This window comes from Carassius gibelio, chromosome A7 (assembly GCF_023724105.1).
Source record: "Carassius gibelio isolate Cgi1373 ecotype wild population from Czech Republic chromosome A7, carGib1.2-hapl.c, whole genome shotgun sequence".
Taxonomy (NCBI): Eukaryota; Metazoa; Chordata; class Actinopteri; order Cypriniformes; family Cyprinidae; genus Carassius; species Carassius gibelio.
The window spans coordinates 34,652,750-34,673,682 of NC_068377.1; the positions used below are offsets into that span (position 1 = coordinate 34,652,750).

General features: G+C 35.2%; 2 protein-coding genes across 5 annotated transcripts in view; one reads left to right on the top strand and one right to left on the bottom strand.

The window, feature by feature from the left end:
* Positions 1-20,933, bottom strand: part of LOC128017369 (ferritin, heavy subunit-like) — a 346,688-nt gene that overhangs the window by 5,240 nt on the left and 320,515 nt on the right. The window lies entirely within an intron of this gene.
* The window catches only part of LOC128017364 (endophilin-A3), a 28,195-nt gene continuing 13,715 nt past the window's right edge, over positions 6,454-20,933 (top strand). For 2 of the 3 annotated variants that reach the window (XM_052602727.1, XM_052602728.1), the window contains exon 1: positions 6,454-6,982. In XM_052602727.1, the coding sequence (XP_052458687.1) occupies positions 6,938-6,982 (45 nt within the window). In that variant the 5' untranslated portion in view covers positions 6,454-6,937. The remainder of the gene's footprint in view (positions 6,983-20,933) is intronic. The other variant, XM_052602726.1, reaches the window with a different exon arrangement.

Consider the following 20,933-nt stretch of genomic DNA (forward strand, 5'->3'; position numbering starts at 1 on the left):
GTTATTTCAGAAGCTTTTACCAGATGTAATTTATGTCATTTATGACTAAAGAAAAAAAACTGATTGTGAAATCATAGATCTTAAAGTCTTGTATAATGGCCCAAGAAATTATGCATTTAGAAAATGATTAATAAAACCACTTTGTGTTAATCATTGTCAATTTTAAATGAATCATCAATACTTTTATGGTTTCACTAATGTATAATAAATCTTATTAAGACTGTAATTTAATACTCCTTGTGTATAACATTACATTTACTTTTATTCATTTAGCAGACACTTTTATCCAAAGCGACTAACAGATGAGGACAGTGGAAGCAATCAAAAACAACAAAAAGAGCAATGATATATAAGTGCATCATCCAGAAAGAAATGTCTGTTAGACAAGCTGAGATGCGAATAGCTATCGTCGGATCATCAGGATGGAATGAGAGGTAGAGTTGAGTGTCATCAGCATAGCAGTGGTATGAAAAGCCATGTTTCTGAATGACAGAACCTAATGATGCCATGTAGACAGAGAAGAGAAGTGGTCCAAGAACTGAGCCCTGAGGCACCCCAGTAGTTAGATGTTGTAACTTGGACACCTCACCTCTCCAAGATACTTTGAAGGACCTATCTGATAGGTGAGACTCAAATATATATATATATATATATATATATATATATATATATATATATATATATATATATTACAAAGATAAGCAGAAATAAACAGAAGCAAATAAAGAAATAAGAAGAACAAATAAAGAATGCATCAGTCAACATACTTTTATTTTTTTAAATTGGCTTTGCTTTTGGACATATTTTACCTGATCATTTTCTTCAAATGCATTTCAAAATATTATAATATAAAGAAATTAAGATGTACGTTCAAGTTAAGAGGAACTTAACTGACTAAAAACCATTGAAAAACTATTATGAAACTATTTACTGTAAGTCACTGATTAGAAAAACTATGTATTTAAAGTAGTGCTGTCAAATCAATTAATTGCATCTTAAAAAAAAGTTTGTGTTTACATTACTTGTACTGTGAATGTTTATATCTGTATAAATATACAGACATACATTTATTTAAGAAATATATGTAATATATTTATATCTAATATAAATCATATGTAAATATGAGTATGTGTATGTATGTATTTATGTATGCGTGTGCATTTATCAAAACAGCAATGTTGTTCAGAATAGGTTTAGTCATACTGGAAATCCCAGGACTGCTTGTGGATTCTGACAGTGTTTCCATCCACATTATAATTCAAAGGGATATGGGATAGTTAACCCAAAAATGAAAATTCTGTCATTATTTACTCACCCTCATTTATTCCAAATCTGTATGACTTTCTTTCTTCTGAGGAATACAAATGAAGACATTTTTAAGAATGCTGGCAAGCCAAACCGTTCCGGTACCCATTCACTTCCATTGGATGGATGTAAAAACAATGCTGAGATATTTCTCAAAATGTCTTATTTTATGTTTAACAGAAAAAAGAAATTCATACAGGTTTGGAACAACATGAGGGCGAGGACATGATGAAAGACTTTTAATTTTCTAGGTGAACTATCCCTTTTAGTAATCTCTTACAACAAGATGAATATTCACTGTTAACATTTTTAGTGACTATATGGTTTGGTTTTTCAGTGCCTGACACCACCAATATCTGAAAGTATAAGTGAGTGCAGAGGCGTAAACATGATCCTTACTGTAGACTTAATGCATTTATTCATCTCAGAGTAAAAACAGATTCAGTGGAAAATAAAAATTAAATACTCAAAAATCCTACATGTATGTAATTTCATCTTAATTAACCAATGTCAAATTCAAACATATTAATAAGCAAAAAATACTTTAGATAAACATAACCTTTGTGTTTTAGTGTTGAACTTTCTTCTCCTGTCTCATATTCTTAATGCGATCTAGACTGGCAGCACAGATAAAAGGTTTGTTCGAGCTGCGCCCTCTACTGTACAGATGTGAATTTGCATTCCTTTCAGCCTGAGGGTTATTCGTTTCAGGAAAGGGCTTTTACATTTGCCAAAAATTATTTGGCATAAATTGTATGTTATATTAAGATCTAAACAAGCAAATCCAGCCCAGAAGAGAAAAAGTAACACAGAAGAAACTTAATTACTTACACATTACATTCCACAAAAAATATGCATTACTTTTAAAAGTAACTTTCCCAAATACTGAATATGAAGTGCAAATAAAAAAATTAATGAATAAGCTGCTAAAAGTTTCTTGAAAAGATGGAACATACTTTAAAGGGAGCTGAGGAATATGGGAACAATATTAGTAGTAGATAAGACACCTAGTGGTGAACATATGAAGCGACAAGTGAAAAGCCACCTTTTCAAAAATTAAATACCATTTAAAGAGACATAGATACATACAGTATAGATAGATCAGAGTCTGAGGGCAATTGGATTGCTATAAGAGTTTTGATAATAATGTTGTTTGCAACAACAAACCTGCTTTCCATATTTAGAGCAGAAATATATTTCTTGAATGTAAGTACGTACAGGTGCATCTCAATAAATTAAAATGTTGTGGAAAATTTCATTAATTAATCTCAAATTGTGAAACTCATGTATTAAATACATTCAATGCTCACAGACTTAAGTAGTTTAAGTCTTCTGTTCTTTTAATTGTGATGATTTTGGGTCACATTTAACAAAAAACCCACCAATTTACCAATTCACTATCTCAGCAAATTAGGATATGATGACATGCCAATCAGCTAATCAACTCAAAACACCTGCAAAGGTTTCCTGAGCCTTCAAAATGGTCCTCAGTTTGGTTCACTAAGCTTCACAATCATGGGGAAGACTGCTGATCTGACAGCTGTCCATAAGACAATCAATGACACCCTTCACAAGAAGGGCAAGCCACAAACTTTCATTGCCAAAGAATCTGGCTGTTCAGAGAGTGCTGTATCCAAGCATGTTAACAGAAAGTGGAGTGGAAAGAAAAAAGATGCACAACCAACCGAGAGAACCGCAGCCTTATGAGGATTGTCAAGCAAAATCGATTCAAGAATTTGATTGAACTTCACAAGGAATGGACTGAGGCTGGGGTCAAGGCATCAAGAGTCACAGATGTTTCAAGGAATTTGGATACATTTGTTATATTCCTCTTGTTAAGCCACTCCTGTTAAGACAGCTTTTCTCTTGTCTTTTCTACAGTGTCCATCTCCATCCAAACAAGCTTGTGCAGGTGGTGGAGTTTCATATTCAGTCTTTTTCCTTTTTTGGGGGGTGGGGGGTATGGGTCTAAGATTTTTATGTTTTTTGAAAAAAGTATCTTATAAGAGTGCATTTATTTGATAAATTCAGCAATCTTATGAAATATAATTACAATAAAAAAAAACTAACAGTTAATGACATTTAAACTTTTTATTTTTAGGATTTCTTGAAAGAAAGCCTTTATTTGAAACAAGTCTTTTGTACCATTATAAATGTCTTCAATGCCACTCTTGATCAATTTAATGTATCCTTGATAATAAAATTAATTTCTTTCAAAACAAACAGAAAAACAGAACCCCTCTGCCTATATATATATATATATATGTATGTGTGTGTGTGTTTGCAAATAATGTGGAAGAGCTGAAAACAATTCACAGCAAATGCCCAAATCTATGGAAGCATATGGGTAGCATTATTCAATTCGGGATGTAATATGCAAAATGACAATGCAATATGTAAAATAGCAATGCATTTCTGTATTTACATTTACATTTACCAATACATTTGTGCAACGGTTGGTGCAAAATGAAAATTAAATGACGTAATTTTCATTTGCCATTTCTTACACCAGTTTTAATATGTAAAATTAATATTAATTTTAACGCTTTATAAGTTGCAAAAGGAAAATTAAAATGTATTACAGAAATGATCAGATATGTCTAACATGTTCAAGTAAAAACTGTGGCAAAATGATAATTCAAATGCTATTTTTCTTAATTGCATTAACACTCACAGTCAAAACACTTACAATTGCATGTTCATTCAGTGTCCCGCAATAAATGTAGCAAAATTCAAAGTGCACATTGAAAATGCATTCCGAGCCGATCACGTCTCCGCCCCCTCGAGCCACGTCAATCACTGCGTGAACAAGGTGGGGCTTGCAGAAGGTCAAGAGACTCAATACTCAAGAAGAGGATTCAAGAGAAAACATGGACAAGACAGTTGTTCCGTGTACGTTTTGATCATTTCGGTTTATGGCTTAAATATTTCATTCGCACTTGTGAGTGGAGCTGAAACACTGCTTTCATCTGATTGGTCGAATCGTTCCGCCTTCAGCTCGGTCTTTTTATTCTTTCAGGCAGAATAAGAGTCAGTGCCAGTGAAGCACTGTAATGTCTGAAACCACCGTTCACTGTTAATTAGCATAATATTTGAATCAGATGTAGCTGGGCACATAATTCGTGCTGCTGAGACCTGCAAATTATTTCTAGGTTGTAGTATTGTATGAATATTCTCCCACTGATAAAAACAGTGTAAATAGTTATGTTTCTTTGGATAAGAGTGAAGTGGAAATAAATATAGTTAAATTTAGGAAATAAAATTAAATACGATTTTTTGGGATGGTAAGTCTGGCCAGTTATACAGCAACACAAGTCAGACGAGTCTTAAGATCTGAGCTGAATTTGGTGAAACATTAAAGTTCTAGTCTGTGTCAATTACTCTCATAATAAATAATAATAATAATGTTACCTGTATTTTTCGGTATAAGTTGCATCAGTCCAAAAATACGTCATGACGAGGAAAAAAAACATATATAAATCGCACTGGACTATAAATCGCATTTATTCAGAATCAAGAGAAAACATTACCGTCTACAGCCGCGAGAGGGCTGGGATAGGCTACAGGAGCACTTAGCAGCATTGAGCTAATTTTACTATTTTTATTTAGAAATGTAACCACCATATTCATTTTTACAATTATTTATTAATGTCACACACACACACATACCTAGTGCCTTGTGACTTAAAAGATGAGAGTGGTAAATGTTACAGACATGGAACTGTTCAGTCTATTATTGATTTTTATTTCCACTTCACTTTCATCCAAAGAGAGAGAACTATTTGCACTGTATTTATCAGTGGGATAATATTCATACAATACTACAACCTATAAATAATTTGCAGGTCTCAGCAGCACGAATTATGTGCCCAGCTACATCTGATTCAAATATTATGCTAATTAACAGTGAACGGTGGTTTCAGACATTACAGTGCTTCACTGGCACTGACTCTTATTCTGCCTGAAAGAATAAAAAGACCGAGCTGAAGGCGGAGCGATTCGACCAATCAGATGAAAGCAGTGTTTCAGCTCCACTCACAAGTGCGAATGAAATATTTAAGCCATAAACCGAAATGATCAAAACGTACACGGAACAACTGTCTTGTCCATGTTTTCTCTTGAATCCTCTTCTTGAGTATTGAGTCTCTTGACCTTCTGCAAGCCCCACCTTGTTCACGCAGTGATTGACGTGGCTCGAGGGGGCGGAGACGTGATCGGCTCGGAATGCATTTTCAATGTGCACTTTGAATTTTGCTACATTTATTGCGGGACACTGAATGAACATGCAATCGTAAGTGTTTTGGCTGTGAGTGTTAATGCAATTAAGAAAAATAGCATTTGAATTATCATTTTGCCACAGTTTTTGCTTGAACATGTTAGACATATCTGATCATTTCTGTAATACATTTTCATTTTAATTTTGCAACTTATAAAGCGTTAAAATTAATATTAATTTTACATATTAAAACTGGTGTAAGAAATGGCAAATTAAAATTATGTCATTTAATTTTAATTTTCATTTTGCACCAAACGTTGCACAAATGTATTGGTAAATGTAAATGTAAATACAGAAATGCATTGCCATTTTACAAATTGCATTGTCATTTTGCATATTACATCCCGAATTGAATAATGCTACCCATATGCTTCCATACAAATCTGCCTCAGTATTGAAATGTAATCTAAATGCAACACTGTCCTTGGAGTTAGTTTGTTCAAAAACATATTCAAGGTCAAAACAAACTGAAACAAAAAGCTCAAACACTTTCCAATATTAAAACGACAATCTCAAACCAGTGATGTAGTCATTTCAGTCAACAAATATTGGGGATGCACATTTTACAATTAGCTTGATCTACAAAAATTCACCAACAGAGCTGCTGTAACTCAAGCAGAGAGATCATAAGAATTATACAGAAGTCTAATTCAGGCATTTCAAACATAAAAAAATAGTTACATTTTTGTTCAGGAGAAAAAACATAATAATAATGCATTCGACTGTTTATTGATTAATAGCCTAACCATTGTATTTACACACACAAGCACATTGTGTTCTCTTCGTACGGTTCATGAAGTGCCACTAGGAGGCAGCAGATGGCTGTCAATGCCCTGCGGATACACGATCACACCAAATCACACACACACATAGAGGGAGAGAGAGATCCGGCTGACTTCTCTCAGTTCCTTACAAAATCGCAAATATTTACATTCTTATCCGGACGCTGAATCAGTGCTTTAAAGAAAGCTTTGGAGAGCAGCCACATATATCCCGGATGGATGCACGAGCGATTGCTTTGCTTCACAGCTGAATGTTAATCCTATATTTGTGACAAGCGCTGAAATATATTGTGTTTTTGTTCGTAACGGGGTTCTCCGAGATGCTGCCGTGACGTATGCGGCTCTCGGCCAATCACAATCCTTAGATCAAACATAACCGACCAGCAGCACTTGTCAGTGAGGGGAAAAAAACCCACCGCGAAATGCAGGTCTATCTTCTTCCAGCAGCGTTGAAATAAACCAAAAGCGTTTCACATACAGATTACTGTGCTCTTTTGAAAGGAATATACCAGCATTTCTACGAACATTGAACATTTTGTTTTCATCTCCCTTCGTGCTTCGTCTTATTTGAAGTATGTCTGTGGCGGGGTTTAAGAAGCAGCTGCACAAAGCGAGTCAGGTAAGGAGACGCCCGCGTTGCGCATGTTGTGATGAAGTTATGAGGGTCTTAACAGGTGGATGTGGAGAAAGCGCTCGTGTATTGTTTAGCTGAAGAGCGGTCTGCTTGTTTCCTGTGTTTCTAGAGGCCTGTAAGAGCGACAGAAACGCCGCAGAGCCGCTTTACTTCCCGTCTGAATATTTGTGTCAACTTTGTTACATTTGTATCTGCGCTTTTGTTTATAAATCTCCGCTCGCTGTGACGTAACCGTGTGCTTTTTTATTCTCCCTCAGTTTGCTGTAGTGAGGCCTGCTTAAATTAAACTGGTGGTGGATTGGTGTTAAATGTATTATTATCGCAATCGTCATCTTCATTGGGAATATTCTGAAATGTGGAGGTGTTATCACGACTCGTGGCTTTTTGTTGAGATAGCGGTATTATGATGTCACGTGTGACCAGGCTGTCTATGGCAAACCGATTTGACATTTATTCCTTAAACCTTGCTGATGTATATTAAATGTTTAACTACTTTTTAATTACTAGTAGTAGGCTTACGATTTGTGACTAATATTTATTTAGTGAGTCTCTAGGACTTACTCAGTATCCTAGTTGCAGTTTTTTTTCTACCATCATGAATATGTTTATTACAGCTGTTTTGATCTGAGTTGTAAGATGTATTCCTGCTAACAAAAATGGCTCATTAAGTTCCCAGACAACGTTATTTATGAATGTTCTCTGGCACATTCCATTTTAGAATTTTGCAAACATTCTGAAAATGTTACTTTTGAATGTTCTCAAAACACTTTAAAGGTAAGAACATAAAAAATGAAACGTTTTAGACATAAAGTATTTAATAAACGATGTATAAATAAGGTTTATGTGCTAAAGTTTTGAGAACATTATTAAAGGACTGAATTACCTGAACGTTATTAACAATATGAATTGCTGAAGGTTCTAAACGTTTATTCATAACTTTGAGAGAACATTTCCAGAATGCTAGCTGCTAGCATTCCTCGGGTTCTGGGTTGCTGATACCTATTCAAATATTTGCCAATATCAGTTCCATTAATAACCAATCAACCAATGCATAGAACCAAGTCCCCACTCTAAATATTTCTTTTTCAATAATCCACTATCCTTAGATGTAAATCACAATATTAAATAATAATGAGCCGCTACTTCAGTTTCATTGCAACTTTAATCATTACCATTATGCAAATGCTGTTTACTTTGTTAGTGGTATTTTCGAACATCATAGGCAAAACAAAAAACGATAAGTCACACTTAATGTTGTAGAGTTAATGAATGAAGCCCATCTGTTTTTCCAAAGAAATCCCAGTTTAACAGCTGGATAATCCTCTTCAATAGGCACATTCATGCTGTAAATGTTCTGTACTTTCGCTTTTGTGTTAGTAGCCTTCTTTGTTTGGCTGTTTAGAGTTTAACATCCTCTTCTTTGAATAAAGGCATTCAGTGGAGGTGGAGGATTTGTTTGTTAGGGAGAACTGTCAAATCACTCTTTACCTGATTAATGTTTTGCCATATCTCAGGTAGTAGGTGGTTCTGCATCATTACACTTTAATTGAGATCAAGGAATTAGGCAAGTGTTGCATTTATGAAGTAAATTGTTTTACATCTTCTGAACTGATTTTCATGCAATGCTTTTTGCAGGTCTTAATTTGCCCTTCCACGAATTAAGGAAACAAAAGACTCTTAAATTAGATCAGAATGTCTTAAATTGATAAAGTTATGGCATTAAATGTTGCATACACTGCTAAAACTTGTTTTTAATATAAAACCATTCACAATATTTTTGTCATGTTATCCAATATAAAATATACATTCACTTGAATTGTAATATGAATACTAATAGTTAAAATCTTGTTTTCTGAGAAATCGAACAGAATTACCTAAATTTATGCTAAAAACAAAACATTTAATTCTAATGCTTTGTAATTATTAGTAAACATTTACTAGCAATTTCTGAGTAAAGATATTTTCAAAAACATTTTGAGTGTCATTGTATAGTGTTTTTTATGTTATTGTTTTGTAACCTCCATGTTGTGCTCACTAGAAGGCCTGCAGTTAGTTTAAAAAAATATTATGATGGTACGCTTGTGTTTTGGTTGACTTAAAATGGATATTTTCCAATGTTTTTTTCTCCCTGCTGCTGTAGTTCAAATTTTGACTTGCTCTGTTGACATTTCCATGGACCCTAAGGCAATATGATTACTTTCTGCTCACTTATTTTCTTTTGAAATGACATATATAAAGTGTATTTTAAATAAACCTTTTAAGGTTTCATGTGTAAGCCTAGTCAGAGCTGTTTTTAAGCCTAATCAGAGCTCTGTTTTACACAGAGTGAGGCATGTTAAGATCACATGACTGAGTTAAATACTCACTTTAAAACAGAAAGCCTCCTATAATCAGACACTTTCACTATAAATCATGGCTGACCTTGAATAGTGCATTTCTACAACGGCATCAATAGCTTTTGCAATCATTTCTGTTATTTATGTAAACGTTTAAATTTAAATGTTGCATTTAAACAGAATATTTAATGCAGTGTAGCAGATGTACAGATGAATGAAATGCTGCATGTTTAATTTTTAGATGAACTGTTCCTTTAACATAATCCCAATGACTCTCACAATGTAGAAAGCTGTTGGTATATCCAATATAGATCAATTATTAGATTTTAATGTAATTTGAATGGCATGAACATATATATCATATTCTTTCTGGTTTATTCCAGCACATAGTCCGTTTGCACACTTGCTGCTCATGTGTAAAGCCACTGTAATGAAGCCCATGTTATAGTCTAAGCCTAAGCATACAGTCTTTGATGATCAGTGCAGTAGTGAACTGATTATTGAATATGGATGGAAGTAGCGCATTTCAACCACCTACAGGTTTTTTGATAGATTGGTAGAAAAGCAAGGGAAAGAAAAATGCATGAAATGAAATTCAGATATTCAGCATAGATGCTGCTCAGTGCCAGCCTGTTAGTTTGGAGGCGTAAGCAAGCACTTAAATGTTAAAAAAAAGTAATTTTAATAATATTTTATTTACCATTTCCCAGGTTGCCTGCATGCATAAGCAACCAAACTGCTTTGGTTGGCACTTCAATAGTCTATTTCTAAAACAAAGTTCACTAGTTGTTACTAGTTGATGATGCCATTGTTTAAACAGATTTATATAGCTGATAAGAGCTGGGCAGGCAAGAGCTTGTTTATGATCATGTCCTGTTCTCCCAAAGGCTCTGTTCTCACTGTATGCATCAAATCACTGTGTGAATTAAATGCATCTGGTGTCGGTGGCTCTTTTAAGACAGAGATCGTGCAGGAAACCTCAACTGACCCTTCAAGAATGAATACAGAAAGTTTTAGGTCGGATTTTAAGCAACACACCAGGATCATAGTAACTTAATAACCAGATGTCAACATGGATTGGGGATAGGTGTGCGTAAGCATGAGTTATATATGAACCCGGTGAAGTGATTCACTGCATACACAAGTTACTGTAGGTGCAAAGTTTTTTTTTTTTTTTACTGATTCAGGAAACCCTTCTCATTTACACACACAGGTACAATGTATACAGGTGTTGGTCATATAATTAGAATATGATCAAAAAGTTGATTTATTTCACTAATTCCATTCAAAAAGTGAAACTTGTATATTATATTCATTCATTACACACAGATTGATATATTTCAAATGTTTATTTCTTTTAATTTTGATGATTATAACTGACAACTAAAGAAAATCCCAAATTCAGTATCTCAGAAAATCTTCTTTTGTTCAGAAGTTAGGGTTACAAACTGTATTAAAGGCAAATGGTGGTAAAACACTTTAATAATATTGCCTACATCCCAGCACATTTGGTCAAACTTCTGTATATATTGTAACATCCTTTTTTGGCTCCTTACTATATGCATAATTCTTTGTATAACTGTATGATTTTAGTTCATTCCATTGTTTTATTTAGGGTTCAATTCTCAATTTGGAACAAATAGAAAATACAGATTTTACAGATTTTCCTTAAAGCTGACCCACCGATGAGTTGATTTTGTAGTTTCACACATGAATGGAACAGACAATTTAGTGGCCACTTCTTAATGCTTTTATATCTATGTATTTTGCAGAGATTTTTTTCCAGAGCAATTTCGAGGTAAATCTGTTAATATGCGTTTCCTGGAATTAAACCCATGACAATGGCGTTTCAAAAAAATCTGTTAAAGAATAATGTATTTCCAGCACAGATTAATATCAGAAACCAACTGTGAAATCAGGGCCTTATGCTATGCAGGAACACACAGTCCTCTGGCTGGCAGAGAATGTGCGATTTATGTGAAAACAGGGGTTGCTCTTCACATAAATGAGACTAACAGGCAGATGTGTTTACGCAAGACTTCAGCTCACTTACTGCCACATGTATTATTGATTGTGTCCCATTGATCCGAGCACCCACTCCTGTAGAGGATCATCACTGTGACGAGACTAATCTCAGTTTATTACTCACATTAGCAAGTGCTCCCATGGTCAGTTGGCACAGTAATGGTTTTACTGCAGATGGTTGAGAGCAGACGCTACAAGAGTTATTACAGCTCACACTGGAATGTAAACCACTTCTGTGGGCCTTCACCTCCTCAGTATGATATCATTGTGAGCGCAAGACATTTTTAAAATTCTGTGGACTGTGTGTGTGTGGCTGAATCTTAATTTGCATATAAGTACATTAGGATTAGTACCAGAGGTGGGTAGTAACGAGTTACATTTACTTCGTTACATTTACTTGAGTTATTTTTTGGGGTAACTAATACTTTTCAGAGTATATTTAAAGATGGGTACTTTATACTCTTACTTGAGTAAATTCTTTTGGGAAAAATCTGTACTTTTACTTCGTTACTGTGGGCGACGCGCCTCTCGTTACTTTATCTTAATGCAATAAATGTTATAAATGCTTCAGTTTATTCCAAACGCACCGTCTACTACTTCTGTTCAAAGGCTTGATCAAACCAGTTGGCAAATGAGTGAATTAGTTCATTAATCAGTTTGAATTAGTCGCTCAGTTACCTGCCGGTAAAGGTCGTTTTCATATTAATGAACGCGATACTGTCATTATTTTTACGCCCGCTAGAGGGCGCTTAACTTTAAAACATAAATATAGGTCGTAACAAGGAGCTTGCACAAACGACATATATGGTCGTTTTTTGTTGGAGGACAGGCTCTTGAAAACGAGGCTATGCAACTGCACTGAATTGAAAGCAAATCTGCAAAGGCTATTATTTGCTTGCGATGGAGATCTTTATTAGATGAACACCGCGTGAGCTGTCTACTGTTTAACAGGCAATAACTTGGGCTACATTCGATTACAGTACACGATACCACTGTGACATTAGTTTGTTGAATGTGTGTGGCTTATAAAAGAGGGGAGTCAAGTTGAATGCAGCTTCCAAAAGACAAAAAATAGCCAATTAAGATTGTATTAATTTTAATACAATCACACCGGCGTGAGTACGTTCAGCAAGTCATATCATCAGCTGCTAAATTCAGATCTGTGGTCACTTGCTGGCGCTGAACCAGAGACAAACGCTTTTTTACAGCGCTGCGCATTATAACCAATCACACACGGTTCTGTTGAGCTTTTGAATGCAATGGCCAATCAGAGGTGTTCCGATGAGTCATCGCTAAAATGCCGGTGCTTCCTCCACTCGTCACTGACTGAAAACCTCTTTCTGGCGAATTCTCTCGTCAGAAACAACAAAGTGCAGATGTGTGTACGAATCTATAATTAAGATATTGATTTCACAGTGTTAACAGTTTCAGTGATTTTAATGGGAGTTTCTGAGAGTGATTGAACTCTAGACTGTCAGTGAAAATTATCTTTAATAATGTAAATGTTTATTTGCTCTCTTTCTGAACAATAAAAGATTAGTAGCAATATTTATATCACATTAACTTTTGATGTTAAATTCACATTTAATATAAAGTCAGTCATATAAAAAATATGTTATGGCATGACACCTCTTTCTGTTACTTAAGTAAACAGACAGGGTTTTATAATAAATTACATAAATTGCAGTAAAGGTTGATGAAATATATACATTTATACACACACATACATTACATACATTTTATCTATATAGCTAAATTAAAATAGGCTCAGTATATATGACCCAAAGTAACTAGTAACTAACTACTTGAGTAGATTTTTTATCCGATACTCTTTTACTCTTACTCAAGTAACTATTCAAGACTAGTACTTTTACTTTTACTTGAGTAAATATTTCTACAAGTACTTTTACTTTTACTTGAGTAAATATTTCTACAAGTACTTTTACTTTTACTTGAGTACAGTCTTTGGGTACTCTACCCACCTCTGATTAGTACATCCCAAATGACTGAAGTATTTTAAAAGTGACTGATGGATTTTGTAAGTAAGCATTTTTACTTGGTTTTTCAAATGTTATCTTCCACAATGTTCTCTTTATAATTAATTTTATTTTGATGATTATGATTATGGCCCTTTTCTCAACAACAAAAATTAAAGACTTGCAATATAGAACTACTTTTAAGATATTTTATGGTGCTTTTGTACCCTTGGTGAAGTTTGAAAGTGTCAGTCAAGTTCTGTTTAGTAGTAACTAATACATTTTGGTGTGATTCATTTAGCTATAGAGAGACTTAAATGCGAATGTCGATGCAAGGACAATCAGTGTTATTCTGTTAAGTCATGTAAATGTAATGGCTTTTCCATATTGTTTGATTGTGCTGTTAATTTTTCAAAATTTAGTTTTGGCACAATGACTCCGTGTTATGACGGAAGTCTCCTCCCTGATCACAATCCAATGCAGGACGTTCCAAGCTGTGGGAAGCCATCCATCCGTCCATCCATCCGTGATGTTAAAAGTCCATCCATCCGTCCATCCATCCGTGATGTTAAAAGTCCATCCATCCGTCCATCCATCCGTGATGTTAAAAGTCCATCCATCCGTCCATCCATCCGTGATGTTAAAAGTCCATCCATCCATCCATCCATCCGTCCATCCATCCGTGATGTTAAAAGTCCATCCATCCATCCATCCGTGATGTTAAAAGTCCATCCATCCATCCATCCATCCATCCATCCGTGATGTTAAAAGTCCATCCAGCCATCCATCCGTGATGTTAAAAGTCCATCCATCCATCCATCCATCCGTGATGTTAAAAGTCCATTCATCCATCCGTGATGTTAAAAGTCCATCCATCCATCCATCCATCCATCTATCTGTGATGTTAAAAGTCCATCCATCCATCCATCCATCCATCCATCTATCTGTGATGTTAAAAGTCCATCCATCCATCCATCCATCCATCCATCCATCTATCTGTGATGTTAAAAGTCCATCCATCCATCCATCCATCCATCCATCCATCTATCTGTGATGTTAAAAGTCCATCCATCCATCCATCCATCTATCTGTGATGTTAAAAGTCCATCCATCCATCCATCCATCTATCTGTGATGTTAAAAGTCCATCCATCCATCCATCTGTGATGTTAAAAGTCCATTCATCCATCCATCCATCCATCCATCTATCTGTGATGTTAAAAGTCCATCCATCCATCCATCCATCTATCTGTGATGTTAAAAGTCCATCCATCCATCCATCCATCTATCTGTGATGTTAAAAGTCCATCCATCCATCCATCCATCCATCCATCCATCTATCTGTGATGTTAAAAGTCCATTCATCCATCCATCCATCCATCTATCTATCTGTGATGTTAAAAGTCCATCCATCCATCCATCCATCCATCCATCCATCCATCTATCTGTGATGTTAAAAGTCCATCCATCCATCCATCCATCCATCCATCCATCTATCTGTGATGTTAAAAGTCCATCCATCCATCCATCCATCCATCCATCCATCTATCTGTGATGTTAAAAGTCCATCCATCCATCCATCCATCCATCTGTGATGTTAAAAGTCCATCCATCCATCCATCCATCCATCCATCCATCCATCTATCTGTGATGTTAAAAGTCCATCCATCCATCCATCCATCCATCTATCTGTGATGTTAAAAGTCCATCCATCCATCCATCCATCTATCTGTGATGTTAAAAGTCCATCCATCCATCTTGGTTCTGAAGTCACTGTTTGTCTGTCTGTAAATAAAAAAAGTCGGTCATTATTGCTGCAATCGGCAGCAAGACAAACTTAGGGTGTTGTTGTAATTGGGGGAAGAGATGTGAAGTTCATACACATTTGACTGCAATATGTTAGCAAGAATACAGGTGTATGTGTACCGTTCCACTCCTACTATCTGTCTGTTTGTCTGTCTATCTAGATGAATACATAGTAAAAAAAAGTGTTTCACATCAAACCCCCTGATGTAACCAGTGTTCCTTCACTTTCTCAAGTGGCGGTTATATGATCTTGCCCCAGGGGAAGAGGCGCTCTCAGCGTGTCACTCTGTCGGGTTGTTTATGTGACTATTAAATACAATGTTAAAAGCTCGTCCTTTCCTGAGGTGCTGCGCTTGATGGATGGGGTCATTTCAGGTTTTTGACTCTCCATCTCGTAGGCCTGGAAGAAGGAAATGTCCTGGCATCAGATGTGATTGTTAAGAGAGTGAAACATAACAGGCTTTCCTCAAAGAGGGCAGAAGTTTGGACTGGATTTCAGTTTTTTTTCAGTGTTTGTGTCAGATGGAGGACTTTAGTTGTTGCATCATATTTTTTTCAGAATTCAGTGCTATTTACCACAGAGGAGTATACTACAACCAATCTGAAACATGAAATAAATGAGGCATTTTTTTTATCTATGTGCATACGTGTTACTGGGGGTGGACAAATGGTCAACTAATCTGCTACTAGTGAGTTTTTAATATGTAAATATGTAAAAAAGGAGATGTAGCTTTTCTGAGAGTGATTTATAGTGCTGATAGCATGCTCTGTGTTTTAAAGTGTACTAAAATCAGCATGATTGTAAACCCCTCTCTGAGAAGTTTTGTCTCTGTAATCATCTCTTGTAAAGCACTGCTTGTGTACAAATCCAACACTGCAATGTTGCTGTAATTATGTAGGATCCACAGGTTTATGCATGAGCTGTTGTGGAGAGTTTAAAAGACAGCATTTTACTTTGTGGTGTGTTACTTGCTCCCGGGTGTCTGCCAGTGAGTGTTTTGCTTGAGTAAATGTTTGCAGTAGCCAGGCCAGACAACTTTGAATCTGTGAACTAGATGTTTTACATTTTTTACAATTATTTTAATGTACCCTCTAGTCAATTAGTGTAAACACTAAAAGAATATTAATGACAGGTATGTCCTATGCAATTGTTTTGATAGGGGGAAACAAGATACATTTCTAGCTTTAACATTACTTTGCCTATTCTTCAGAAATTCCTCTTTAAATACAATAAGTATCAGCTGTTTAGAAAGTGACCAACTTTTAGTTTTTTTTACTACTGAAAATGGGTAATATTCAACAATCTGAATATTGTGTCTCATTGAAATCCCCATATCTCTGTGACTGAACAAAATAGGGCCTTGAAATTTAAGATTCCAAAAGTAACGTTTATTAAGAACTAGAATCTAAAATAATATTGCGATATCTTTAATAATTCTTGAGTTACAGGCATGCAAACTGTGGAAAAAGATAATTTATTACACTCAGACAGGTATGTTCAATGCAATTGTTTTGACAGAAGAAAATAAGATACATTTGTTCTTCATACATTCCTCTTTAAAAGAGAAATGTGTAATCTATGCAAAGTGACCCACATTTGGTTTTTGACCACTGAAAATGTGTACAATTTAACAATTTACTCCTGAAGCCATATTGAAATCCCAATATCTCTATTAACCATTTAGGGCCTTAAAAATAAAGATGCCAAGAGGAAAGTTTGTAAGACCCAAAATCTAAAAGGCATTAAGATATCTTTAAAACTTCTTGAGTTACATGCATGCACACTTGAAGGTAAAAAGAGACAGATTTTGCTAATAGACCAATATCTTTGTAAAAATAAAATCGTGATACTCTCATCTTTCTAAAGTCGTTTTTACCCCCCTTGTAATTTTGTTCTGAATCTCAGGTGACAATTTTAATTTTTTCCCTCCTCTACAAAATATTGGATTTCTCAGTAGATATACATCCATGACATTTAAAATGTTGGCTTTCATCACTATACATTTTTATCTTTCTTCAGAAAAATTATTAGCAAAATCAGAAATTTGAGCCGGGGAACTCAGGCTGAAATAACACAGAATGACCTTTTGAAGAAAAAGTTATACTATTTTCACAATTTGGGGGCAGTAAGAATTTTTCCTGAAAGATTCCTGGAAAAAACACATCACTGCTTTCACAAAAATATGTTTTTGCACTGATAATGATAAGAAATATTTATTGAGCAGCAAATCAGCGTATTAGATCATGTGACACTGAAGACTGAAGTAACGATGCCGAAAATTCAGCTTTGCATCAAATAAATAAATTACATTAAAAATATATTCAACTAAAAAACTGATTTGTGAAATAGTAATAATTTGTCCCAATATTACAGTTTCAGTGTATTTTGATACAAATAAATGCAGCCTTGGTGAGCATAAGATACTTATTCTAAACATTTAAACCTTTATTTGTTGAATCTTCAAATGATCTTTGTCAAGTCTGAAAATTAGTCGTTTTGCACATCCCTTGTTTTTGCTGCATGTTGATTCAGTGTGAAGTGTTTTCAAGTCACACAATTGTGTTTTCATGATCAATCATCTCTGGTACTTGTGGCGTGTTATTCTGGAACAGGTGACATTTTGGAGTCTATGAAGAGAGTTCCTGTTTTTGTGACCTTTTATTGAAACTGCTTTGATGAATCAGCTGTTGAAAAGCTAGAATAGGAAACTGATCCCACCCATGAAAAAACAAAACAAAACAAAAAACAAAACACACCTTTGTTGTTGTTATTTTTATTGTTTTGTTGGTTTTTACCTGTAAAGTAAAGAGACACATCGCTCAGAGCTGTTCCACTGATTCTGCCGCATTGTCTTATTCTCTGGGGATGAAGGAGACTCTTTCACAAACCGCTGTATTTTTACTCCGGTAACCTGCAGGAAAATACACTTCTGAGAGAACACTGAGTCTGTCTTTTCTCTGATGTCCATTGAAGTACAGTTTTTTTCATTCAACAACTTTGTCTTGGATTTGTTTCTTTTAAAGATGACATAAAATGAAAAGGAAACTGTTTAGTCTTATTCTTATTAAGCACAATTCTTTTCTGCACATTAAAAATGGTAACTACTTGACTCACTCTGTCTCAACATTTACCTTGCACCTGCACTGTTTCATCGTCTGATGGCAATTTGGTGGACAACACCCAACCCTAATATATATATATATATATATATATATATATATATATATATATATATATATATATATATATATATATATAAATTTGCTCAATTTGTTCTTTAGAGTAGTATATTTTTGTATAAATGTTATCTTTTTCATTTTCTGTTTGCAAGACAGCAGCCAAAGATTTGCAGTTTATGAACTGCAATGTTTTCATATAAAAATTATTTACTTTTCAATTGAATGAAAAAAAACAAAAAAGTCCCTTTAAAGAAATGCTATTTCATGCATACTGAGTTTTTTACTCTGTTAAAGAGTTGGATTCCCATGCTAAACATGGACAAAGTTTCAAAAATTAAGTTGTACGTTTGAAGGAGTATTTCTGTTCCAAAAATACTCCTTCCGGTTTGGCACAAGTTTCGGAAAGTTTTTTCGAGAATTGCTCTGTGTGACGTTAGATGGAGCGGAATTTCCTTATACGGGTCTTAAGGCACTTCTGCCGGAAGAGCGCGCGCTCCAGTATAGCAGAGCAGAGAGAGAACAGACATTCACTGATCAGAGCGAGAGCGTCGCGAAATGTCACAAAAGAAGTGTGTTTTTGGTTGCCAGGGCAAGACAACCCTTCACAGATTACCAAAAGAGAAACAGCATTAAGGGACCAGTGGATGGAGTTTATTTTTACAGAGCATCAACGGAGTTGTGCAAGTGTTTGTGTTTGTTCCCTGCATTTCGAAGATGCTTGTTTTACAAACAAGGCCCAGTTTGACGCCGGATTTGCACATCGTTTATTTCTTAAGGATAATGCAGTCCCAACGAAAAAGGGTCACGATCGTGTGTTGGAACCGCAGGCGGTGAGTAAAACTGCTTAAAATATCTCTGCCTCCTTGTTAGTGCGTCCCCTCCCATGCCGGAGACCGAGTTCGAGCCCCGCTAGGAGCGAGTCGTTGCTGCTGCTGCTCTCGTTCAGTTTCAGCCTCGGGATCTGATTCTGGATCATAAATAAACGGCTGAATCTGACTGTTAGCCATGGTTTGTTTTGGATGATGGTTTTTTCCTCAAGGTAGTGTCACAGCTTCCACATGCTCTCAACTCAAAAGCCTACTGGTGCTCGTGATTCTTTAGCTCCGCCGACGGAGAATCGGTACAGACTATCTTTCTCTTAAGAATATAATAAAACTAAAGACTTTTTGGAGTTATGAAGGATGCAGTACTACTCTATAGGTACTCAAGATTAACAGGAGATTGAGTGAAAACAAGCATTTCACCCCTCCCTTTAACAATGCAGATTGTTATTAAATAAAGGCTATTATGTGTTGTAATGTGTGTGTTTTAGTGATTGATAGACACCAGGTAATAATTTTTTTAACTCAATATAAAATATAATAACTAGTTCCACAGCAATTTCTTATGATGTCCAAATAATAAATCTTAGTTGAGGTAACATATGAAACATGTGGAGTGAATGGTTACATTTTAATAGACACAATTTGGTGTAGTTTTCTAAATGTTTGACCAATTAAAATATTTTAGTTGAAAGGACTATAAAACTATTTTATCAAAGGTAGAGCCAACTAAAAAATAACAATTCAGGCAACACTTTGAAGACAGAAATTGTCTGAATGTAAAATTTCGGTGGAACTTAGTAGCTAAATAATAATTAGTTGAAATGACTTGACATTGGAAAATCATATTCTATATATCAATAGTAAATCAAAACAGACCCTATTTAATATATAAATACACATTCAGTTCATTAGTGCACATTCCACAGTAAAATATTTGTTTTTCTTTCATCAAAGTGTAATAACCTTATATTATTTTAGAAGGGAATATCCTGTTTCACTTGATAATGGATAATGAGTGCCATTTGATGTTCACTGTAAGATGTGTCTTCAGGCAGTGTGTTATTAGTAAATGAGTCAGGATGATGAGAGTCACACCACACCAACGTCAAGTCAATTTCACACTCTCTGGTCGTCTCTCATCATGTGCAGTGATAATAAAGCACTACTGGATCTGTAATGGAGTCACAGTTTCCCTCTGCCTTCAGTGAGTGTAATTATCACAGACACAGCTGTGTTCAGTCATCATTATCACCACTAGAGTCCCAGAAGCCTGTTGTTTCTATTGTATCTGTTACAGAGTGAAACCTAGCCCCAGGCTTCAGAGCTCACTTCATTCCTTCACTGACAAACGTCAACAAGAAATTATAGGGATATTGCAGGTTGTTATCTGCTTTTGGTTTATGGACCACATATTCTACACTTTATCAGTGCACTACTGTAAACACATCGGCCTTTCGTAAACTGAAACACGGTACTATTAGTCTGCTGTCACTTTAAGACCTGCATGCATCTGGTTTACTCTCACTGTAGACATAACCAGCTGTATTTATATGTGAACCTTGTGTGTTTCTGACAGTATTAGTACAATCAGACGTGAAAGATAACTTAGTCCAGTTTATAGGCACTGCTTGACAGGATTTTTAGTGCACGCGCTCAGAAAAATCACATGTCAGAACAGCACACGAATGAAATGTTTAACCGGCAAGTAGGGCTGGGTGATAATTCGATAGCGATTCAATAATTATTGCAATGTAATTTTCCATGATAAAATGATATGAAGATTTCGATAA